Genomic DNA, 19,235 nt, shown 5'->3' with positions numbered 1-19,235 from the left:
AAAATAATTCCTTTACTTTGCGTCAAATTCTACCTAGTTACGCTGCCTTGAAGCAAATTTCGGCATTTTATGACGTGATGCAATTGTTTTATTGTGACTGTTACAGAACTATAAACATTATTCACGGTGATCTAAAATGTCAGAATTGACACACGTGAAAATCTGAATTCTATTTTAACGTAACGAACAGACTGAGACAGAAACAGTCCCTTCCATCGAGTCTCACAACGAGCTGTTTTAGAGATCCTTTGTTCCTCACTGGGAGACAAGTTTAAATACCGAGCAGGTCAAAGCCTCGTTAGCGGAGGGATCACAAATTCACAGCTAAAGCTGCTAGCGGATGCAATGGTGGAAGTGTTGTTCGGCGTGTAGATCGGTGAATGTGGCGGGAAGATTTATAACAATCCAAAACGTATACCAGCCGTTAGGTGGCTGAAAGAATGCTGGTTCATATGCGACACAGCAGAAAGATGTGTCGCAATTGTCTCTTTAGTAAGGATTCTGCTTCTAGCTACTTTTAATTTGCCTATTATTCATAATCAATTTATGATTCTAACCTGTTCAGAAGTGTCATGGTACTCCATTGAGACGGGTGGGACTTAACCTTCTACTCTCGGGGTCGGTATACTACTGTAGCACCACAAGAGCCCAGGATATTGTTTACAGATATTTTGTATCAAATCTGCTCAGCGGTGTTATTCACGCCTCTAGAGCAGTCGGAGACTAGTACAGGACCATTCTGGTCTCAGAGATAGGGACATTGTCATTGTCAGAGCGCGAAGGGCTTTTATAAATTATGCGTAACTTTCATTTCTGTACGTAGGAAGGTGTAGAAATATTTAATCAGCCTGTGTAGGGATATTATGTGTCACCTCTGGAGTAGGTAAGACTTGGACCTGGGCTTTTCTGACCACTGTTGCTGTGGGTCAAGTTTCTGGTAATTCCTTCCTTTCAGCGCTGTCGTTATAGCTACACCACATGAATGGCCGTCGTTCAAGAAAGCAGCCAAACAGTACTTTATCATGACCGAATAGTAATGGTTAATAACTATCAAGCCAAGCCATATCAGAATTGTTACAATGCAGAAAGAAACCATTCAGTCCTTCACATCTGCATTGGCTCTGTGAAAATATAAACATAGCTCTAATTCCCAATCTGTTTCTCATAACCTTGCAGATTGCATCTATTTCAATAGTCACCGAATGCCATCTTTAATGCCTCAATTGAACTTGCTCCTACCGCACTGTCAGGTAGTGCATTCCGGATACTAATACCCAGAGGATAGAAAAATTGCTTCTCATTTTAAATTTGTTTCCTTTGCGAAAAAGTTGAAACTGAATCTTCTGATCCTCACTCAATTGAGGAGTGAGTAAGGGTTCTTTTAAGCCACTCTGTTCAGAGCCTTCATGATCTTCAAACCTTCTGCCAAATCATACAACATCCAGATAAAGTCTAAAGAATAATAAGACATTTTCTTTGAAAAACTTCCTTGGACTTTTTTTGATAAATTTTACTGTGAAGCTGGAATAAACGAACTACTTGCAAGGTTTCCATCTATGCAAAACGGTCATAAACTACACTGTTCGTAAAACTGGAAACCATGTTGAATTTATTCACAAATAGCATATCTGAATAAGTGCCAAGTATGGTTAATGAAGCACAGAGAGTGTTATTTCTCTGACTTATGGTGTGAAGGGATAAGTGATGTTAAATTGAGAATTTTTTTTCATTGCTACATTGCTGAAATTCTGAGTACTTCCATGATTGGTGAGTCGACAGTAAATAGAAGTTTTAGGATACATTTCCGTCATTCTTCTGTTTCTCATTATTAATGCCGACTTACATTGTGAGGTTAGTCAACGATCAGTTTCAAATTTTTAGGGAAAATTGGGAAAGAGCTGAGGAAAAGATCTGACTAGATTTAACTTCAAAAGAGATAACCTGGCTTCAGTGGAGAGAATAACATCCCAAGTTGGTAAATTCTTTGCTTTTCTGATGCAATAAATATAGAATGTTAAGAAGTAAGGATTGGATATGGGATTACTCAGGTTCAGTTCCATTAATGCTACTAAACAGTCTCTGTTCTTAGATTTTTGATTCTTAGAATCCACCTTTTTATTTTTCAGTTTCAACAATTGGTTCCTCTGTGCAACCTTCCAGTGAAGATACTACAGTTGAACCAGGCAAAGGTAACTATTCTATCCAATTGGAGTTTAATATTTTGTAAAATATTAATTACCATAATAAGATAATCTGGTGCACTGATGTAACAACACTTGCTTGGAAGATAAGCGTCATGCATTTAGTTTTATGAACAAATACTTTATATGAATGATTTGGATGCAAATATGGGAGGTGTGGTTAGTACATTTGCAAAATAGGTGGTGTATTGGACAGTGAACAAGATTATTTTAGAGTACAAAGGGACCTCAATCACATGGGCCAACTAGCCAAAATGTGGCAGATGGTGTTTAATTTAGACAACTGTGAGGTCTTGCATTTTGGTAAGGCAAACCAGGGCAGTACTTATACAATAAATGGTAGGGTGTGGGCTTAGTTGCTGAACAAAAAGACCAAGAGGTGCAGGTGCGTGGTTCCTTGAAAGTGGAGTCACAGGCAGACTGAATAGTGAATAAGACATTTGGCACACTTGCCTTCATTGGTCTCAACATTGAGTATAGGAGCTGGGATGTCATGTTGCAGCTCTACAGGGTATTGGTGACACCACTTTGGGAATACAATTGGTGTAAAATTCTGGTCCATTTTCTGCAGGAAGGACGTTGTTAAACTTTTGAAAGGTACAGAAGAGGTTTGCAAGGATGTCGCCGGGAGTGGAAGGTTTGAGCGACAGGGAAAGGCTGAATAGATGGAACATTTCCCCCCAAGTGCCAGAGATTGAAGGGTGACTTTAAAGAGGTTCATAAAATCATGAGGGTCATGGACAGGATGAATAGTTATGGTCTTTTTCATCGGGGGTGACAGGGGAGTCCAAAACTACAGGATATATGTTTAAGGTGAAAGGGGAAAGAGAAAAATGGACCTGAGGGGTAACTTTGTAATGCATGTCTGCAATGAGCTGCCAGAGGAAGTAGTGGAGGTCAGTGCAATTACAACATTTAAAAGGCACCTGGATGGATATACAAATAGGAAGGGTTGAGCAGTCTCTGGGCAAGATATCGGCAAATGGTACTAGGTCAGATTTAGATATCTGGTCAGCATGGATTAATTGGACCAAAGGGTTAGTTTCCATGCTGTATTACTTTCTGACCTTTTGGAAATATACTGGGACTCAGGGCCAGTAATCTGCTTTGCTTATTTGACAATGCTAAAAGGCATGCTCATAAGATGTTTTTGCTTGGATATGTGATTTCTTGTTTTAACAATAGTTAAATTCAATTAACCCAGCAGAGTGATCCGAAGTTTGCTTAAATATATCCTGCCATTATGTTTTAGATACTGCACTTTCTTTTAATATTTCCAATATTTCTATATTGTGTAGATATTGAAGGGAAGGACTTGGTTTCATTTTTGAACTTTGAGAGTTGTTTTGAAATGCGTTCGCTTGCATTTAAATGCAGTTTCTTAAACAAAAACAAAAAGTCCTTGAGGTGAATAGTTCCATACTTCAGAAAGCACTGCAGAGAAAAACATTGGGCTCTTGAGTCAGAAAAATGTTTCAGAATGATAGAAGGAGGTGGAAAACATTTGTTTTAGAAAGACAGCACCATCCATAATCCGGTGAGTATGGAGGATCCTACCAGGCACAGTTTGCAGGTTTCTCTCAGAAACAGTTCATTTAAGAGTCTCACAAAGAAATGTCAATGAAAGCTAACGTTGAGTGAATCCAGAACTTGGCAGGAAGAAAGTAATTACAGCTATGCCAACTAAAGAAGGAATTTTAAAGTCAAAACAGGATTACGCTTCACTGAAGTTTGAGTGTCTGGAAGGTTGTTGAGGATAAAAAAGTTGAGTCATTATTTCTCATCTTTGAATTGTGACTATTTCCATGAATTCTTGTATTGTGCAAAATCGTATGTTTTGCTTTGTTTTCATGTGAGTAACATCGATGTTGTTTTAATGGTAAGTGGATTGTCAGCCTTTTGTCAATATGTTCAGTGACTGACCACTAAGATAAATAAATTACAAAAATAAACCTTATTATCTACCAATCCAGGTTTCACTCTGGGAAATACTTGTCCAGTATTATCATCGGCTGGAATGGGAACGCTTGCAAGTGATAACCACTAGGTCATAGTCAAACTCAATAGTGATCCTAAAGAAATTAGAAAACGTTTTGCAGCAGAAAATAAACAGAAATTGTGAGAAACCTACATCCAGTTGTTGTGCTTTGTTTGTCCGCAGTGTGACAACATTGTCTCACACAACGGACCTAAAAATCTCTTGCACAATTCCCTTGGAAGTTAAGACCTACAAGGTCTTATTATTTCCTTTGCATCTTGAGCAATGCCTACAACTTTTACTTCTTCTTGCCTGTACACGTTGTAAACTCAAGTTGCGTCAATGGTCTCCAAATTACTAAGAGAACAAATAATTTCAAACACTACGCCGATACGTCAGTGACTGGGGCAAAGTCCCTTTACTAATTTCAGTACAAAAATGAAACAAAATCTGAAAATGTCACTTATTAGAACTTATTTCCTCGCCTTATTTTAAAAAAACTTTGAATGCTACTGAACATTTACCAGCGCAGGTCCCATTGATTGTGATTAGAGACCAGTCGAAAGCACAAAATACAAATATCACACCTTTTTTTGTTCATTCGTGGTATAAAGTTTCAAAGCTAAAAGTAATGCAACATGGAACAGTAAATCAATGCATACATATGCACTTGAATAGCAATTGGTGGACAGTAAATAGTGGTAGATTGAAATCCAACGAACTGAATTTTGCTCAATTTGAATTTCTCGCCGATTATATTGAATTTAACATGCTGATAGATTTTCACTGATCTCAGTACTGCAATTTAGAAATATTTTGGTCATGTAGGTAACACAATAAATAATTGCTAAAAATGCGATTTTGTTTGCTTTTGCTCTGGATCGGTGGTACGTAATCTCAGTAATTGGCAATAAAGCCTTACAGCGGTTCAATTCCATCCTCGGGTGACTGCCCATGTGGAGTTTGCATATTCTCCCCGTGTCTGCCATGGCTTACCTCCGGGTGCTCCAGTTTCGCACACAGTTTAAAGATGTGCTGGTTTGCTAGATTGGCCCGGGGTTTGGTGGGAGTTGGGATTGTGCGCGATGCAGTTCGGAGGGCTCGATAGGCCTAAATGGCTTGCTTCCACACTCAAAGGACTCTATAATTCTGTGGACGTGTGCAGCACTGGCAGTATCTCGTGTAATTTACGTTTCGTACCATCTCAGCTGACCTTGAATAAATCTGAATATATAATACATTGTTCCAAAGTCTGTAAGTAACAAAAATAAAACATAAACGTGGATCAAAGTGACACAGGTAGCAAAAGAAAATTCCGACATGGATGCAAGTTAACTATCAAATAATTTTAAACCTTTGATTTAAAGTTAATGATTCCAGGATGACTATGTTAGATCAGTCTGGGTGGTTTACAATAATTAATGTCTCTGCTTGAATGTTTCACAGATTTGAGCGAATTGAGATTGGTGAGTCTGGAGGGGGCATGTGCTGGGCAACTGCAGGTTCGTTACCGAGGTCAGTGGGGCTCCGTCTGTAGTAGCCTATGGGATTCAACAGCTGGAGAAGTCGTCTGCAGACAGATTGGTTGCAACGCCTATCACACAGCAATGTTTCTACCCAACTCAGAAGAAACGGGACCTGTTTTGTTGGAGAAAGTTCATTGCATTGGAACTGAGTCATCACTGTCGGAATGCTCATTCAGTGCTTCGGACCAGCAGAGCTGTGAAACTGGGATGATTGTAGGCTTCTTCTGTAAAGGTATTTGCGTCGGTGGCGTTTAATATTGGATACGCTTTTTTCACATCCCTTGATTGTTTGCATGTAGCATGTCCAAGAAAATACATGGCATTCCCCAAAGTGGTCGTACATTGGCTGTGCAGACACTGGAAGACACCTGCAAGGGGGACACGGAAAAACTCTGAGGAGGATGTAGAACGACAAACTGATTAAATTATGCTTGCTTATATTGATAATCTACGTGTTTCCTTCAAAGTGACATATGCAGATGTGAAAACTAATTTCAACATTTAAAACTGGGACACCCAGTTTTCCCTCACTTGTCTCAACCTGGCTACTTTGCTCAAGTTATCAAACTGTATATCCAGTACCCTGGGCTGGATAGAGAGAGGTTTGAAATCAAGGTCTTCCGCCCTTGCCACTAAATCCACTGTCCAGTTACATTTCCAACTCTGCCCAGAAATTGACTAAGCCGAAGCCTGGACATTTCATATATAGCTCCAAACTGCCCACACAGTGCACTAATTTTAACTCTGTAACATCATCTGTTTAGCTCCTATGGCTCCCAATTCAACTCCATGGTCTTTGAAATACTTTGGCTTCCATATCAGTAATTTCTTGGCTTTAAACTCTTGATCCTGGCATTTAACTCTCACCATTCCCTAGCCTCGCAATATAGCTGCAAAAATTCCAGGTCCACATTGTATTAAAGTCCCTATTTCCGACATATTATAACATGCTTGGGTAGGTGCGTCTTAAATCCCTATCACAAGGCACCACACTGCCACTGTACCATTTGAACCGTTGCTCAAGTGCTGCGTGATAGATATTTTTTAATCAACCTGCTCAGAGATATCATCACAAATGTTTGAGGCAGGTGGCACTTGAACCCTGTCCTCTTGGTCTCAGGTAAGGAGACTCCCACGGAAATACAAGAGCGTTTCAAATTATATGAGCTATCATCACTTCTTTATTTCTGGTCACCTGAGCAACAACACTTTTATCATTAATGGGGTCCTTGGTCCCTGAACGTTGAAATTCCTTATCTAACTGGCTATGTCTCATTATCTTGCTTTACTCATTTCGACACTCCTCAGTCCTAACTCTGATTATCTTCGTTAATTTTTCGCCATGTGGCCAGGTATCTTGCTTCTTTTATAGTACTTCTGTGAAGCAAGTTGTGACATTTTATACCCTTAAAAGCACGATGTTATTTAAAAATTGCATTGATTTATTGCCGGACCAAAACGTCTGAATGTACACCTAATCTGACATCATGGAGCTCTACATCTGGCATTGTTTATATATGGGAAAAGTGATGCTGGAGAGTCAGAGTTGAAAGGTGCAGTGCTGGAAAAGCACAGCAGGTCATGCAGCATCCTAAGAGCAGCAGAGTTGACGTTACGGGCATAACTCTACTAAGAAAAAATGTTTTCTGTAGTTCCATTCCTGAATGTCCGTTGTCATTTGTGCCTCTGCTTCTCTAGTGATATCTTTCAGAATCCACAGTTTAAGAAAATCAATTGTGATAGTTGCAGTCAACCAAATTCAGCTGTTAACTACTAAACACTTTGTGTTCCTAACTAAAATTGCTCGTTCTTATTTCGATCAAATTCAAATGAGAATATTTGTTGTCTTCTATATCGCTAACATCTACTTATCCAAAAAACTCTTTAACCATGTGTAGCTTTGACTAGTTATGTTGTACAATGGAAAAACATGACTGATCATAGCATGAGACATAATTTGCTGATACTTTGATGTCTTAGTCTCAATCAGTAAATAAGGTACTAGGAAGATCAAAATGAATCTTGCTTATTCAGGCACATTGGTAGAATCCCTGCCTCATGCCTATGATACCAAGTTTCAAGACCCACCTAACCCAACGGTGTGCAATAACACGTGCAACCAGGTTGATTCAAGGTTCTTATAAAACTTGAAGCAATCCCAGACCACATCCTCTACCCCCCTCCCCCCACTACCTCAAAAACAGAGGGTAAACACTTAGCTTGCTCTTTCTTTGTGGGTGGGTGTTCACGATTGGCTAATGGATAAATTTGCGTAACATACAAATGCACCCACCTCAACTTCATGACTGCCGCACTTTTTTTTAATCCTCAAAGTTGCTCCTGTCCTCTACATTCAACCATGGCTGAGTTACATTGTCTCAAAACAGTGAGGTGCAACCAACCTTCTTTTATGGCAGGCTGTCATTTTTGAAAGAAAGTTGCATAAAATTTGATGTTGAAAACTAACTTATGCCAAAGTGAACATTCAAACAGTAATGCCAAATTATCGGGTGATGGATATTGCGTAAGAGTGCTCAAAGAATGAGTTGAAGGCATCATTAGTTTGTGTTTTGGCTAGGAAACTCAAGTACGTTTAAGTAGTCTCATATCAGAAAAATATTGCGCATAATCAACGGTCTCACATCAAGAGACACTTGAGACAAATGAATGAGATAATTGGTTCGGTTTTACCAGCTCGATGTTACTGGAATCAGAGAAAAATATGACATAGTTGTAATGCTAGTGGACCAGTTTTTAGCACTGATTGACGGTAGAATGGTCCCTCAGTGTTACAACTGCAGCATAATTCTGTTGCTTTTATAAGCTAAAACAATAATCACCACTCCAGCTAATTTCTAATCTTTGTACTTCCTTTTACACTGTCCACAATTCCAAATTAGATTTTTATCTTTTTTTTAATTCATAGTAATAATTACTAATGATCTATGATCTCTATTAATACATCGCATGTTAAAAGATTGCTCTCTTGCTTCTATTGAGCAACAGCTTTTATTTTTTTCTTCTTCTCTGTAATGGTAAAGCTAACCTCTTGCTTGATAGACTTATATCAATTGTATGCTTTCAAATAGGAAGGATGGCCATAATATCTGTCGCAAGGTGATTTTAAACTGACGGCTTATTGCCTTTTGTTAAATTGGTGCATGAAAGCTAATGTGAATAATCTCAAATGTTCTTCCCTGACAGTCAGGCAAATAGCTGTGCTGAAGGATGGGGGCAGCCCTTGTGCTGGAAGAGTTGAGGCTACTAGCTTTTCAGCAACCCGTGTCCTCTGTGGCCGAATGTGGGATATGAATGAAGCTCGTGCTTTCTGCAAATTCCTGAGCTGTGGAGACGCTGTATCCGCATCAGGAAATTCTCAGTTTGGGGCTGGTCAGGCCCCGATGCTGAACATTGAACTTCACTGCAAAAGCACTGAGGATGATCCCTGGAAATGTGAGGTGAAACCTTTGACTCACAGAAACTGCTCGGCAGAGAAAGAAGCAGCTGGTGTTGTTTGTTCAGGTAACTTCTCTGCGTGTATTATTTCAGATAATAAAATGCCATTGGTATCATTGCATTCCAAAACACTAACCAAATTGTGCAATCATGAAAAGTATGGAGTGTGTGCATTTATTGCCCACCCAGTTGCCAAAGAGAACTTGGTAGTGATTTGCTGTTGAACTACATACAATGTTGTTAAGTATCAATTCCCAGGATTTTCCCAGTGGCACTGAATGGATGGTAAAATATTTCCAAGTCAAGATCATGAGTGGCGTGGAGATTAGTTTGCAGATGGCGGTATTCTCATGTACCTGCTGCCCTTGTCCTTCTACATGGTGGTGATCATAGGGTTGAAAAGTGCTGTCCAACTTTGTGAATTTCTGTAAACCATCTTGTAAATGGTACACATTGCTGCTACTGAACATCAGTGACGGAGAGTGAATATGTTTGGTAACAAAGCAGTCAATTGTTTTGCTCTGGATTGATCTGGGTGGTGACTGTGAGTGTTGTTGGAGCTGGATCATTATTCCATCACGTTTCTGATTCGTGCCTCTGACTCATAGACAAGACTCCGGAGAGTCAGGAGTTCAGTTACGTGCTCCAGGATATTGTACTGCTGACCTGCCCTTGCAGCCAAAATACTTATATGACCGACAAGGATTGAACATTTTGCAAAGCTTTATACATTATGCAGTTCTTACTTTGGTAATCTCTTCTTGCAGTTGCTAATTTTTGGTGAGGATTAGAAATTACAGGGAAGCCTGTCTCTGGTTCGAACTAAAATGTTACTTCAGCTGTGAAAAAGGTGCTGAGGGATAGATGGTATTAATTTACTCGCACGCTAAGCAGGCTGTCCAAATTGCAAGGAATAGAACTTGCTATAGTTAGAGGGTGATTATAAAATGTAAGACACAGGAACATAAATAGATTATTTATCTCATTAATACTGCTGCATCAAATTAGTTTATGACAAATTCATTTTTTATTTCACACATAGGATGTGGCACCATTTTCTCGGCCAGCATTTATTTCATTCCTTCATTGCTGTGGAACTGAATGGCTTGCTAGGTCATTTCAGAAAGTAGTTAAGAGTCAATCACAAAAAATGAAACTGCTGAAGAAGCTCAGCCGGTCTGAGAGCATCTGTAGAAAGAATAGCAGGGTTAATTTTTCGAGTCCACAGAATCTTTGTAGGAATACTGCCATCAGTTTGAGATACACATGTAAACCAGAGCAGGTACAGATGACAGTTTCTTTCTGTGAAGAACATGAGTGATCCAAATGGATGTTTTATGACAATGGTTTAATGGTCATCATTAGAATCTTAATTCCAGCGTTTTATTGAATTTAAATTGCATCATCTGCTAGAGTGGGATTCGAATGTAGGGCCACAGAACATTACATGGGTGTCTGAAATCCATCTGATAATCCGCAATTCCACTACCCCGCGTTTACCCACTATCACATGACTTGTTCCTTTATAAAGAAATATTGCACCCTATATATTCTGAATGACATAACCTTGACAGCTTTCTGCTGTAAAGAACCCCACAGATTCACTATCCAACCATCTAAGAGAAGACATTTAAATTCATCTCTATCTTGAAATGACGACACCTTTTTCTGAAATAACTTCAGCTGGTCAGAGTTCCTCTATGCTAGCGAATACAGGAATAAACAAATAGAAAAGATAAATGTGTGGCTGAAAAATTGGAACAGGCTCTGGAACGCTTTAGGTTCCAGGACCAGAATCAAATTCATTTCAGGGCAAAGTTTGAGTAGTACAAGTCTGACAGTTTGCACCGGAACTGAACATACTTGCAAGGATGTTCGGTCGTAAAGGTGGTGGACATTTAAGCTAATTTGCCTGGTGATAGAATACAGATTGGATGGACAGTAGGGGATTATCGACAGAAAAATAGAGGAGAACCAAGTCCGTCCAGAAGACAGTTCGAATATAGTCAAGTTAATACACAAGGGATCCTGGCAAGTCTGAATGGCATTTATTTTAATGCATGAAGTTACTCAGATGAATTGACTGTTGTTTACGCAAGAGAATGTGATAAAATTGCTGTCATAGAGACATGATTGAGGGAGGGACAGAAGTGAAAGCTCAATATTCCAGAGTGCAGTCACTCTAGGCAAGGTAATGAGGTGTGTAGAAGAGGAGGTGGTATCACAGTGGAGAAAAAATTGACAAGTACTGCAGCAAGGAGGGATGACATCCTGGAAGATTCCATGAATTAGACCATATGAATAGAACTCCAAAACAAAATGGGGGCAGTCACTTTGCTGGGTGCACTACAAATACCCAAACAGTTAGAGGGAGGCAGCAAGGTAGACATGTCGGCAACTTCGAATGAAAATCTAATAGGATAATGATATTAGGAGATTTTAACTTTCCCAATATTAACTGGAAAATACAATGTGTGAAAGGCTGAGAGGGATGGAATTCTTAAAATGCTCCCAGGATAATTTATGAAGCCACATTGCAGAAACTCCTTCAAGAGAAGGGGTGCAGCTGGATTGAATTTAAGGGCACTAAGCCATGCAAAATGGGATGATTTGGTTAACGTAGCTATGATTCAATAAGATTTAATGTTATAATGGATAAGGTTAAAGCTATTCTGGAAATAAAATTTTTATATTGAATGAATGTCAATTTTACTGAGATAAAACAGGATCAGACTGAAGTGGACTTGCAGGAAAATCTACGTCAAAGCAGTCAGAGACATTCAAAAGGGTAATAAACAAAATGCAGAGCCGTAAAGGATTAAATATATGAGGCGCATGAGAATAACCAAGGAAAGAAGAAGACCAATTAGGAACCAAAGTGGCAATCTGTGTGCAGAACTAAAAGACATTGTTGAAGTTTTAAATGAGCACTTTGCAACCATATTAATAGCAGAGAAGGACAAGAAACCAGGGATAAGGAATTTGACGGGCTTGAATGAATTAGCACTGAGGTACGAGTATTAGCATTCATAGTTTTAGCAGGCTCAACAGTGGAAAAATCCCCCACACCCAGAAGACATGCATCTCAACCTGCTGTGGAAGGCAAGACAGGAGATTCCATAGGCTTTAAAATTAATTTCAAATCTTCACTGGCCACTGGAGGGATGCCGGATGACTGGAGAACAGGGAATGTGATATCATTATTCAAGAGTGACAGGGATAAACAATTAAACTAACAAGGAACAGAATTAATCTCCACCTGGATTGACAGCGATTAATCAATGCTAGTCAGCATGGCTCTGTAAGGGGAAGTAACACAGACTTTATAGCAAAAATTTGCAGTGTGATGTAACTGAAATTATACATTGAAAAATTGATTGTCTGTTAAGCCTTTCATCTGTTAGAATACAGTGATAGTTTCACTTCTTTCATGTGTAAATCACAAAACCTTTTTTTAAAAGTTGCATTCTCGGGTTAGCTGTTGACAATGGTGATAGCTAGACAATATGTTGAAGGTGTTAGCCCCCTGTGTTCTCTGTCTATGACCTGATGTTTAGATTGATTCTAATCTAAAAAGTGAGATAACAGAGGTATACATAAATTCATGCAGTTTTTGAGCCCAGAGTTCTACATGAATGTATGCAGTTTTTGAGCAAAGTGCAATGTAACTCTGCAAGTACAAATTCACCCCACAAAATATATGTGTGCATGTGGGTCTTTGTCTGTCATGAAGTGATTCAGCTTTAAAGAAATTATATAGGCTAGGGCTGTTTTCCTGCAAACAGATAGGGCTGCAGAGTATCTGATTGAGGTGTGGAAACTTCTGAGGGATATAGACAGAGTAGATGGGAATAACTTCCTCTTTGTGTCAGAGAGTCATAGAGATGTACAGCATGGAAACAAACCCTTTGGTCCAACTGGCCCATGCTGATCAGAAATTTGAACCCAATCTAGTACCACCTGCCCACACCCGGCCCACATCCCTGCAAACCCTTCCTAATCATATACCCCTCCAGATGCCTTTTAAATGTTGCAATTGTACTAACCTCCATCACTTCCTCTGGCAGCTCATTCCATACATGTACCACCCTCTGCACAACAAAGCTGCCCCTTACATCTCTTTCATATCTTTCCCCTCTCACGCTCAACCAATGCCTCTGGTTATGGACTCCCTGACCCCAGGGAGGAGACTTTGTCCATTTATCCTATCCCTGCCCCTCATGATTTTATAAACCTCTATATGGTCACCCCTCAGCCTCTGGCACTCCAGGAAAAACAGTCATAACCTATTCAACCTCTCCCTATGGCTTAAATCATCCAACCCTGGCAACATCCTTGTAAATCTTTTTTGAACTACCTCAAGTTTCACAACATCATTCTGATAGGAAGGAGACCAGAATTGCATGCAATATTTCAAAAGTGGCCCGACCAATGTCCTCTACAGCTGCAACATGACCTACCAATATTTGTGCTCAATACTCTGACCAATGAAGGAAAGCATACAACCACTTTCTTCACTAGCCTATCTCCCTGCGACTCTACTTTCAAGGAGCTATGAAACTTGAACTATGACTCTAAGGCCTCTTTGTTCAGTAACACTAAGACCTAGATTTGCTTTCCCAAAATGCAGCGCATCTCATTTATCTAAATTAAACTCCATCTACCACTTCTCAGCCCATTGGCCCATCTGATCAAGATCCTGTTGTAATCTGAGGTAACCTTCTTCGCTGCCCAATACACCTCCAATTTTGGTGTCATCTGCAAACTTACTAACTATATCTCTTGCTCACATCCAAGTCATTTATATAAAAGTAGTGGACCCAGCACCAATCCTTGTGGCATTCCATTGGTCACAGGCCTCCAGTCTGAAAAGCAACCCTCCACCATCACCCTCTGTCTTCAACCTTTGAGTCAGTTCTGTATCAAAATAGCTAGTTCTCCCTGTATTCCATGAGATCTAACCTTGCTAATCAGTCTCCCATGGGAAACCCTGTCGAATGTCTTACTGAAGACCATATAGATGACATCCACTGCTCTGCCCTCATCAATCCTCTTTGTTACTTCTTCAAAAAACTCAATCAAGTATGTGAGACATGATTTCCCACGTACAAAGCCACGTTGACTATCCCAAATCAGTCCTTGCCTTTCCAAATACATGTACATCCTGCCCCTCAGGATTCCCTCCAATAACTTGCCTACCACCGATGTCAAGATCACTGGCTTGTCCTTGCCAGGCTTCTTAAACAGTAGCACTACATTAGCCAACCTCTAGCCTTCCGGCACTTCACCTGTGACTCTCAATGATACAAATATCTCAGCAAGGGGCCCAGCCATCACTTCCCAAGATTCCCAAAGAGTTTGAGAGTGCACCTGATCAGGTCCTGGCGATTTATCCACTTTTATGCATTTTGAGACATCCAGCACTTCCTCTATAATATGGACATTTTTCAAGATGTCACCAACTATTTCCCCACATTCTATATCTTCCATGTCCTTTTCCACAGCAAACACTGACGCAAAGCACTTTTTTATTATCTCTCCCATCTCTTGCGGATCCACACAAAGGCTGCCTTGCTGATCTTTAAGGTGCCCTATTCTCTCCCTAGTTACCCTTTTGTCCTTAATATATTTATAAAACCCCTTTGGATTCTCCTTAATTCTGTTTGCTAAATCTATCTCATGTCTCCTTTTTGCCCTCCTGTTTTCCCACTTAAGTATACTCCTATTGCCTTTATACCCTCCTAAGGTTTCACTTTGTCTCTCCCTGACATTTGCTTCCTTCTTTTTCTTAACCGAAGCCTCAATTTCTTTCATCATCCAGCATTCCCTACACCTACCAGCCTTTCCTTTCACACTTACAGGAATATGCATCTCTGGACTCTCGCTATCTCATTTCTGAAGGCTTACTATTTTCCAGCCGTCCATTTACCTGCGAACATCTGCCCCCAATCAGCCTTTGAAAGTTCTTGCCTAATACTGTCAAAATTAGCCTTCCTCCAATTTAGAATTTCAACATTTGGATCTAGTCTATCGTTTTCCATCACTATCTTGAAACTAATATAATTATTGTCACTGGCCCCAAACTGTCACCTGCCCTGCCTTATTTCCCAAGAGTTGGTCAGGTTTTGCAGTTTCTCTAGCAGGTACATCCTCATATAGAATAAGAAAATTTTCTGGTACACACTTAACAAATTCCTCTCCATCTAAACCCTTAACACTATGACAGTCCCGGGCTATGTTTGGAAAGTTAAAATCTTCTACCATAACCACCCTATTTTTCTTACAGATAGCTGAGATCTCCTTACAAGCTTGTTTCTCAATTTCCCTCTGACTATTAGGGCATCTATAATACAATCCCAATCAGGTGAGCATCCCTTTCTTATTTCTCAGTTCCACCCAAATAATTTTCCTGGAGGTATTTCCAGGAATACCCTCCCTCAGTACAGATGTAATGCTATATCTTGTGAAAAACATTAATCCCCTCCTCTCTTGCCTTCCTTTCTGTCCTTCCTGTAGTATTTGTTTCCTAGAACATTAAGCTGCCTGTCCTGTCCAACCATGTGCCACATTTCTGTAATTGCTATGATATCCGAGTCCCATGTTCTTAATTATGACCTGAGTTCATCTGCCTTCCCTGTTAGGCCTCTTGCATTGAAATAATTGCTGTTTAATTTATCAGTCCTCCCTTGTTCTCTGTTTTGTCCCTGCCTGCCCTGACTGTTTGACTCACTTATTTTCTCAACTGTACCAGTCTCAGATTGATCTCTTTCTTCACTATCTCCCTGGGTCCCACCCCAACCTTACTAGTTTAAATCCTCCCGGGCAGCTCTAGCAAATCTCCCTGCAAGTATATTAGTCCCCATCCAATTCAGGTGCAATCTATCCTTCTTGTACAGGTCACTTCTACCCCAGAAGAGATTCCATGTACCAGCTCCTCAGCCATGCATTCATCTGCGCTACCCTCCTATTCCTCTCCTCACTAGTTCTCAGGGCCAGGAGTAATCCAAATATTACTACTCTCAAAGATCTCCAGAATCTCATCCTTTTTCCTTCCTATGTTGTTGGTTCCAATGTGTGAAATTACCTCCTGCTGGTACCTCGCCCCCTTAAGAACATTCTGCATCTTCTCTGAGACATCCTTGATCCTGGCACCAACGCATCATTCTGATTTTTCCCTGCTGGCCACAGAAGCATCTGTCTGTGCCTCGGACTAGAGTCACCCAAAACAGAATTGATCTCTTGGAACCCGATGTACCCCTTATTGCATTAGAGCCAGTCTACACACCAGAAACTTTACTCAAAATAAGTGTGGGATGTAAATTTCCAATTTCTGTGTTTTTCATAATACAGATTCCAGGTGTGACTAACTAGTGATGCATGGAATCATATCTTTTATTGCTATTTCATGATGCTGATATATGTGGTCATTCTTAAATGAAAAGAATGTTGGGTCATAATTCTTTTGGATACCAAATAACCTTGATAATAAAAATAATGTAGTTATGTACTTCATAAATAGCATTGCCAAGGTGAGGATTTATTTGATTGATTCCATCACATGATTTAGGTATGAGCTAGACCAACATCTACTGCCTGCCCTTAAATGCACATGGGAAAGTGGTGATCAGACAATCTCTTCAACCCCAAGAGTCCTTGTGGCATAGATAGAATCATATGCTGTTAGGAAGGATTTCCATAATTTTACCACCTGGCAGAGGAATGGCAATATATTTTTAAGTCAGAATGATTATGATTTTGAAAGGAGCTTGCAAGTGTTGGTGTTTCAAGTATTTGCTACCTTTGATCTTCCTTTAGTGAGCAGTAGCAGTTGTGGAGAAGCCTTGACAAGTTGCTGCTGCCCATATAAGAGAGGACACACAGTTGTCGCATTTCCTTTTTGTTCCCTCACAAAACAGTTAACGTACTCAACTGTGTTAATTTCCACTTTTTTCATGTGGTAAGAACACTTGTAAAACATTTTATAACTGTCAATAACAATTAATAATTGTGACATTTTGATGATAGAGATTTGTGAAATGGATTAAGATTTAGGAAAGCTATTTATTACCTATTACAGATGCATTTTATGACTTGATAACACTTTATTCCAAAAGTATAGCTCGAAGGTTCAAATTGTAAACATAAAATTCTGAGTTTGTATCAATTGTGTGAACTATTTGAAATCCAACTTTGCATCGCAATGCTTTCAGACCAATTCCTCATTTTATGTTTTTTTCACTGAGACTTAAAAATTAAAATGACAAGGTAAAATACAAATGAAAACTCATGTGTGATCCAGAAGTTCATGTTGAACTGTACCATGTGAGTCACTAAAAAATTGTAAAACAAAATATTATTTACTATTTGTAAGAAATAAAATGTGAGGAAAGATCAATCAAATTTCATCATGAATTACTATTTCATCGTTTGAACAATGCTAATCTCTGTTTGAAATAATGTTCTTGTTTTATGTTGTGGATTCAAGCTAATTATGTTGAAGATTTTATCCAATCTGTTTAAAACAACAGAACACAGAGAGCCAAGACTGGTTGGTGGAACGGATGAATGCTCTGGAAGATTGGAGATACAGAAAGGGAATACTTGGGGCACAGTGTGCGATTCACATTGGGATTCACAAGATGCTCGTGTGGTTTGTGCTTCCTTGAAATGTGGCGAAGTGATAGCAGTACTCAGAGAGGCTCAATTTGGAGAGGGCAGTGGTCCTGTGTGGCAGGATATCTATGAATGCCAGGGGAATGAGACTATTCTCTGGGACTGCCCGATGAGACCAAACAATCAAAGGAATTGCACACACAGGCATGACGTCAGTATCATTTGCTCTGGTAAGTGCTTTGTAACTTTCTACTCCTAGATTCGAGTGGAATGCGAAGTTTAAAGTTCGTGCTATTTTCCTGTAGATTCGACATTTTTTTCAGTTTATGCGTCGGTCAACATGCAGTCAGAACAATGAATGCCTAATAGCTTCCACATGGTTCAATCAATTTTATTCCGTGTTGCCACTTCGACATTTCATGAAATGGAAAGAATATCGTATCCGTTGTTTAGTTTCCACATTTTTTGCACCAGAATCTCCAATAAATAAGCATCTTCCTGAACTATAATTCTACTTCGTTATTCTGTTTCACAATAATCTGGTGAATTTAACGTGAAAGCCTCCCTTCAGATGATTACTTCTGTTTGGCTTCCGTTCTTTCACAGAATGATGGTGTCATCCCTAATATTGAATTTCATCTTGACAATCAATATGTGTCCTACCTGTTGTATCTCCACAGCTCCTTCCACTTCATCTGTCCGTTATTACGGCGACATTTTGCTGTTGTCAAAGCTCCTTTGTCTCACAAAATTGTGGCACTGCAGACTCAATCTTTACTGAAATATCGAGGTTTCCTGGCTCAAACAATCGCTTCTGTATGCACTGTAGAGATGTACATTAGAGGCAAATTTTCATTAGAATATGGATACAGCTTAATAACATGTATTGTTTCTGCACCAAGGTCAAAAGGGACCACGATTAGTTGGTGGTAATGATACCTGCTCAGGACGACTGGAGATATTGCTGGGTGACACCTGGGGCACAGTCTGCGATACCGACTGGGATTTACAGGATGCAGCTGTTGTCTGCAATCAACTCGGTTGTGGAGCCGCAATAGCAGCACCAGGAGGCGCTTTTCTCGAAGAGGGAACTGGGCCGATATGGAATTATATCTACGAATGTAACGGCAATGAAATGCATTTGCGTGACTGCCCGGTTTCATCCTCGGGACACCAAAAGTGCTCACACGGCAATGGTGCTGGGGTCATCTGTTCTGGTAGATGTTTCATTCAGCTTCACGTATTCGTTATTATCTAGCTGTATCTATTTTCATGTAAGATTTCTTGGGCGCATTGTATATCACAGTCCGTTGTCAGTGCGAAAGTCCGAATTCTTCTGCTCTGTAATAATTCCGCAAATTTGGATTGTGATAATTTCAGAGACGTGGGATGCAGCAGTGTGAGGGGTTCCTGAGAGCAGGATACCAAAGTTATTTACTTCCCAGCTTCAATACATCTCCT

General features: G+C 39.8%; 1 protein-coding gene across 1 annotated transcript in view; it reads left to right on the top strand.

Annotated features, from left to right (window-relative positions):
• The window catches only part of LOC140478634 (scavenger receptor cysteine-rich domain-containing protein DMBT1-like), a 151,795-nt gene extending 132,763 nt beyond the window's left edge, over positions 1–19,032 (top strand). The window contains exons 22-25 of the mRNA XM_072571852.1: positions 2,127–2,189; positions 5,626–5,937; positions 8,910–9,227; positions 18,677–19,032. Coding sequence (XP_072427953.1) covers positions 2,127–2,189; positions 5,626–5,937; positions 8,910–9,227; positions 18,677–19,032 — 1,049 coding nt within the window. The remainder of the gene's footprint in view (positions 1–2,126; positions 2,190–5,625; positions 5,938–8,909; positions 9,228–18,676) is intronic.
• Positions 19,033–19,235: the final 203 nt, after the last annotated feature.

The sequence above is a fragment of the Chiloscyllium punctatum genome, chromosome 6, assembly GCF_047496795.1.
Source record: "Chiloscyllium punctatum isolate Juve2018m chromosome 6, sChiPun1.3, whole genome shotgun sequence".
In the NCBI taxonomy this organism is placed as follows: Eukaryota; Metazoa; Chordata; class Chondrichthyes; order Orectolobiformes; family Hemiscylliidae; genus Chiloscyllium; species Chiloscyllium punctatum.
Note: the sequence above shows the minus strand (reverse complement) of the source record. Positions and strands in the feature narration are given on the sequence as shown.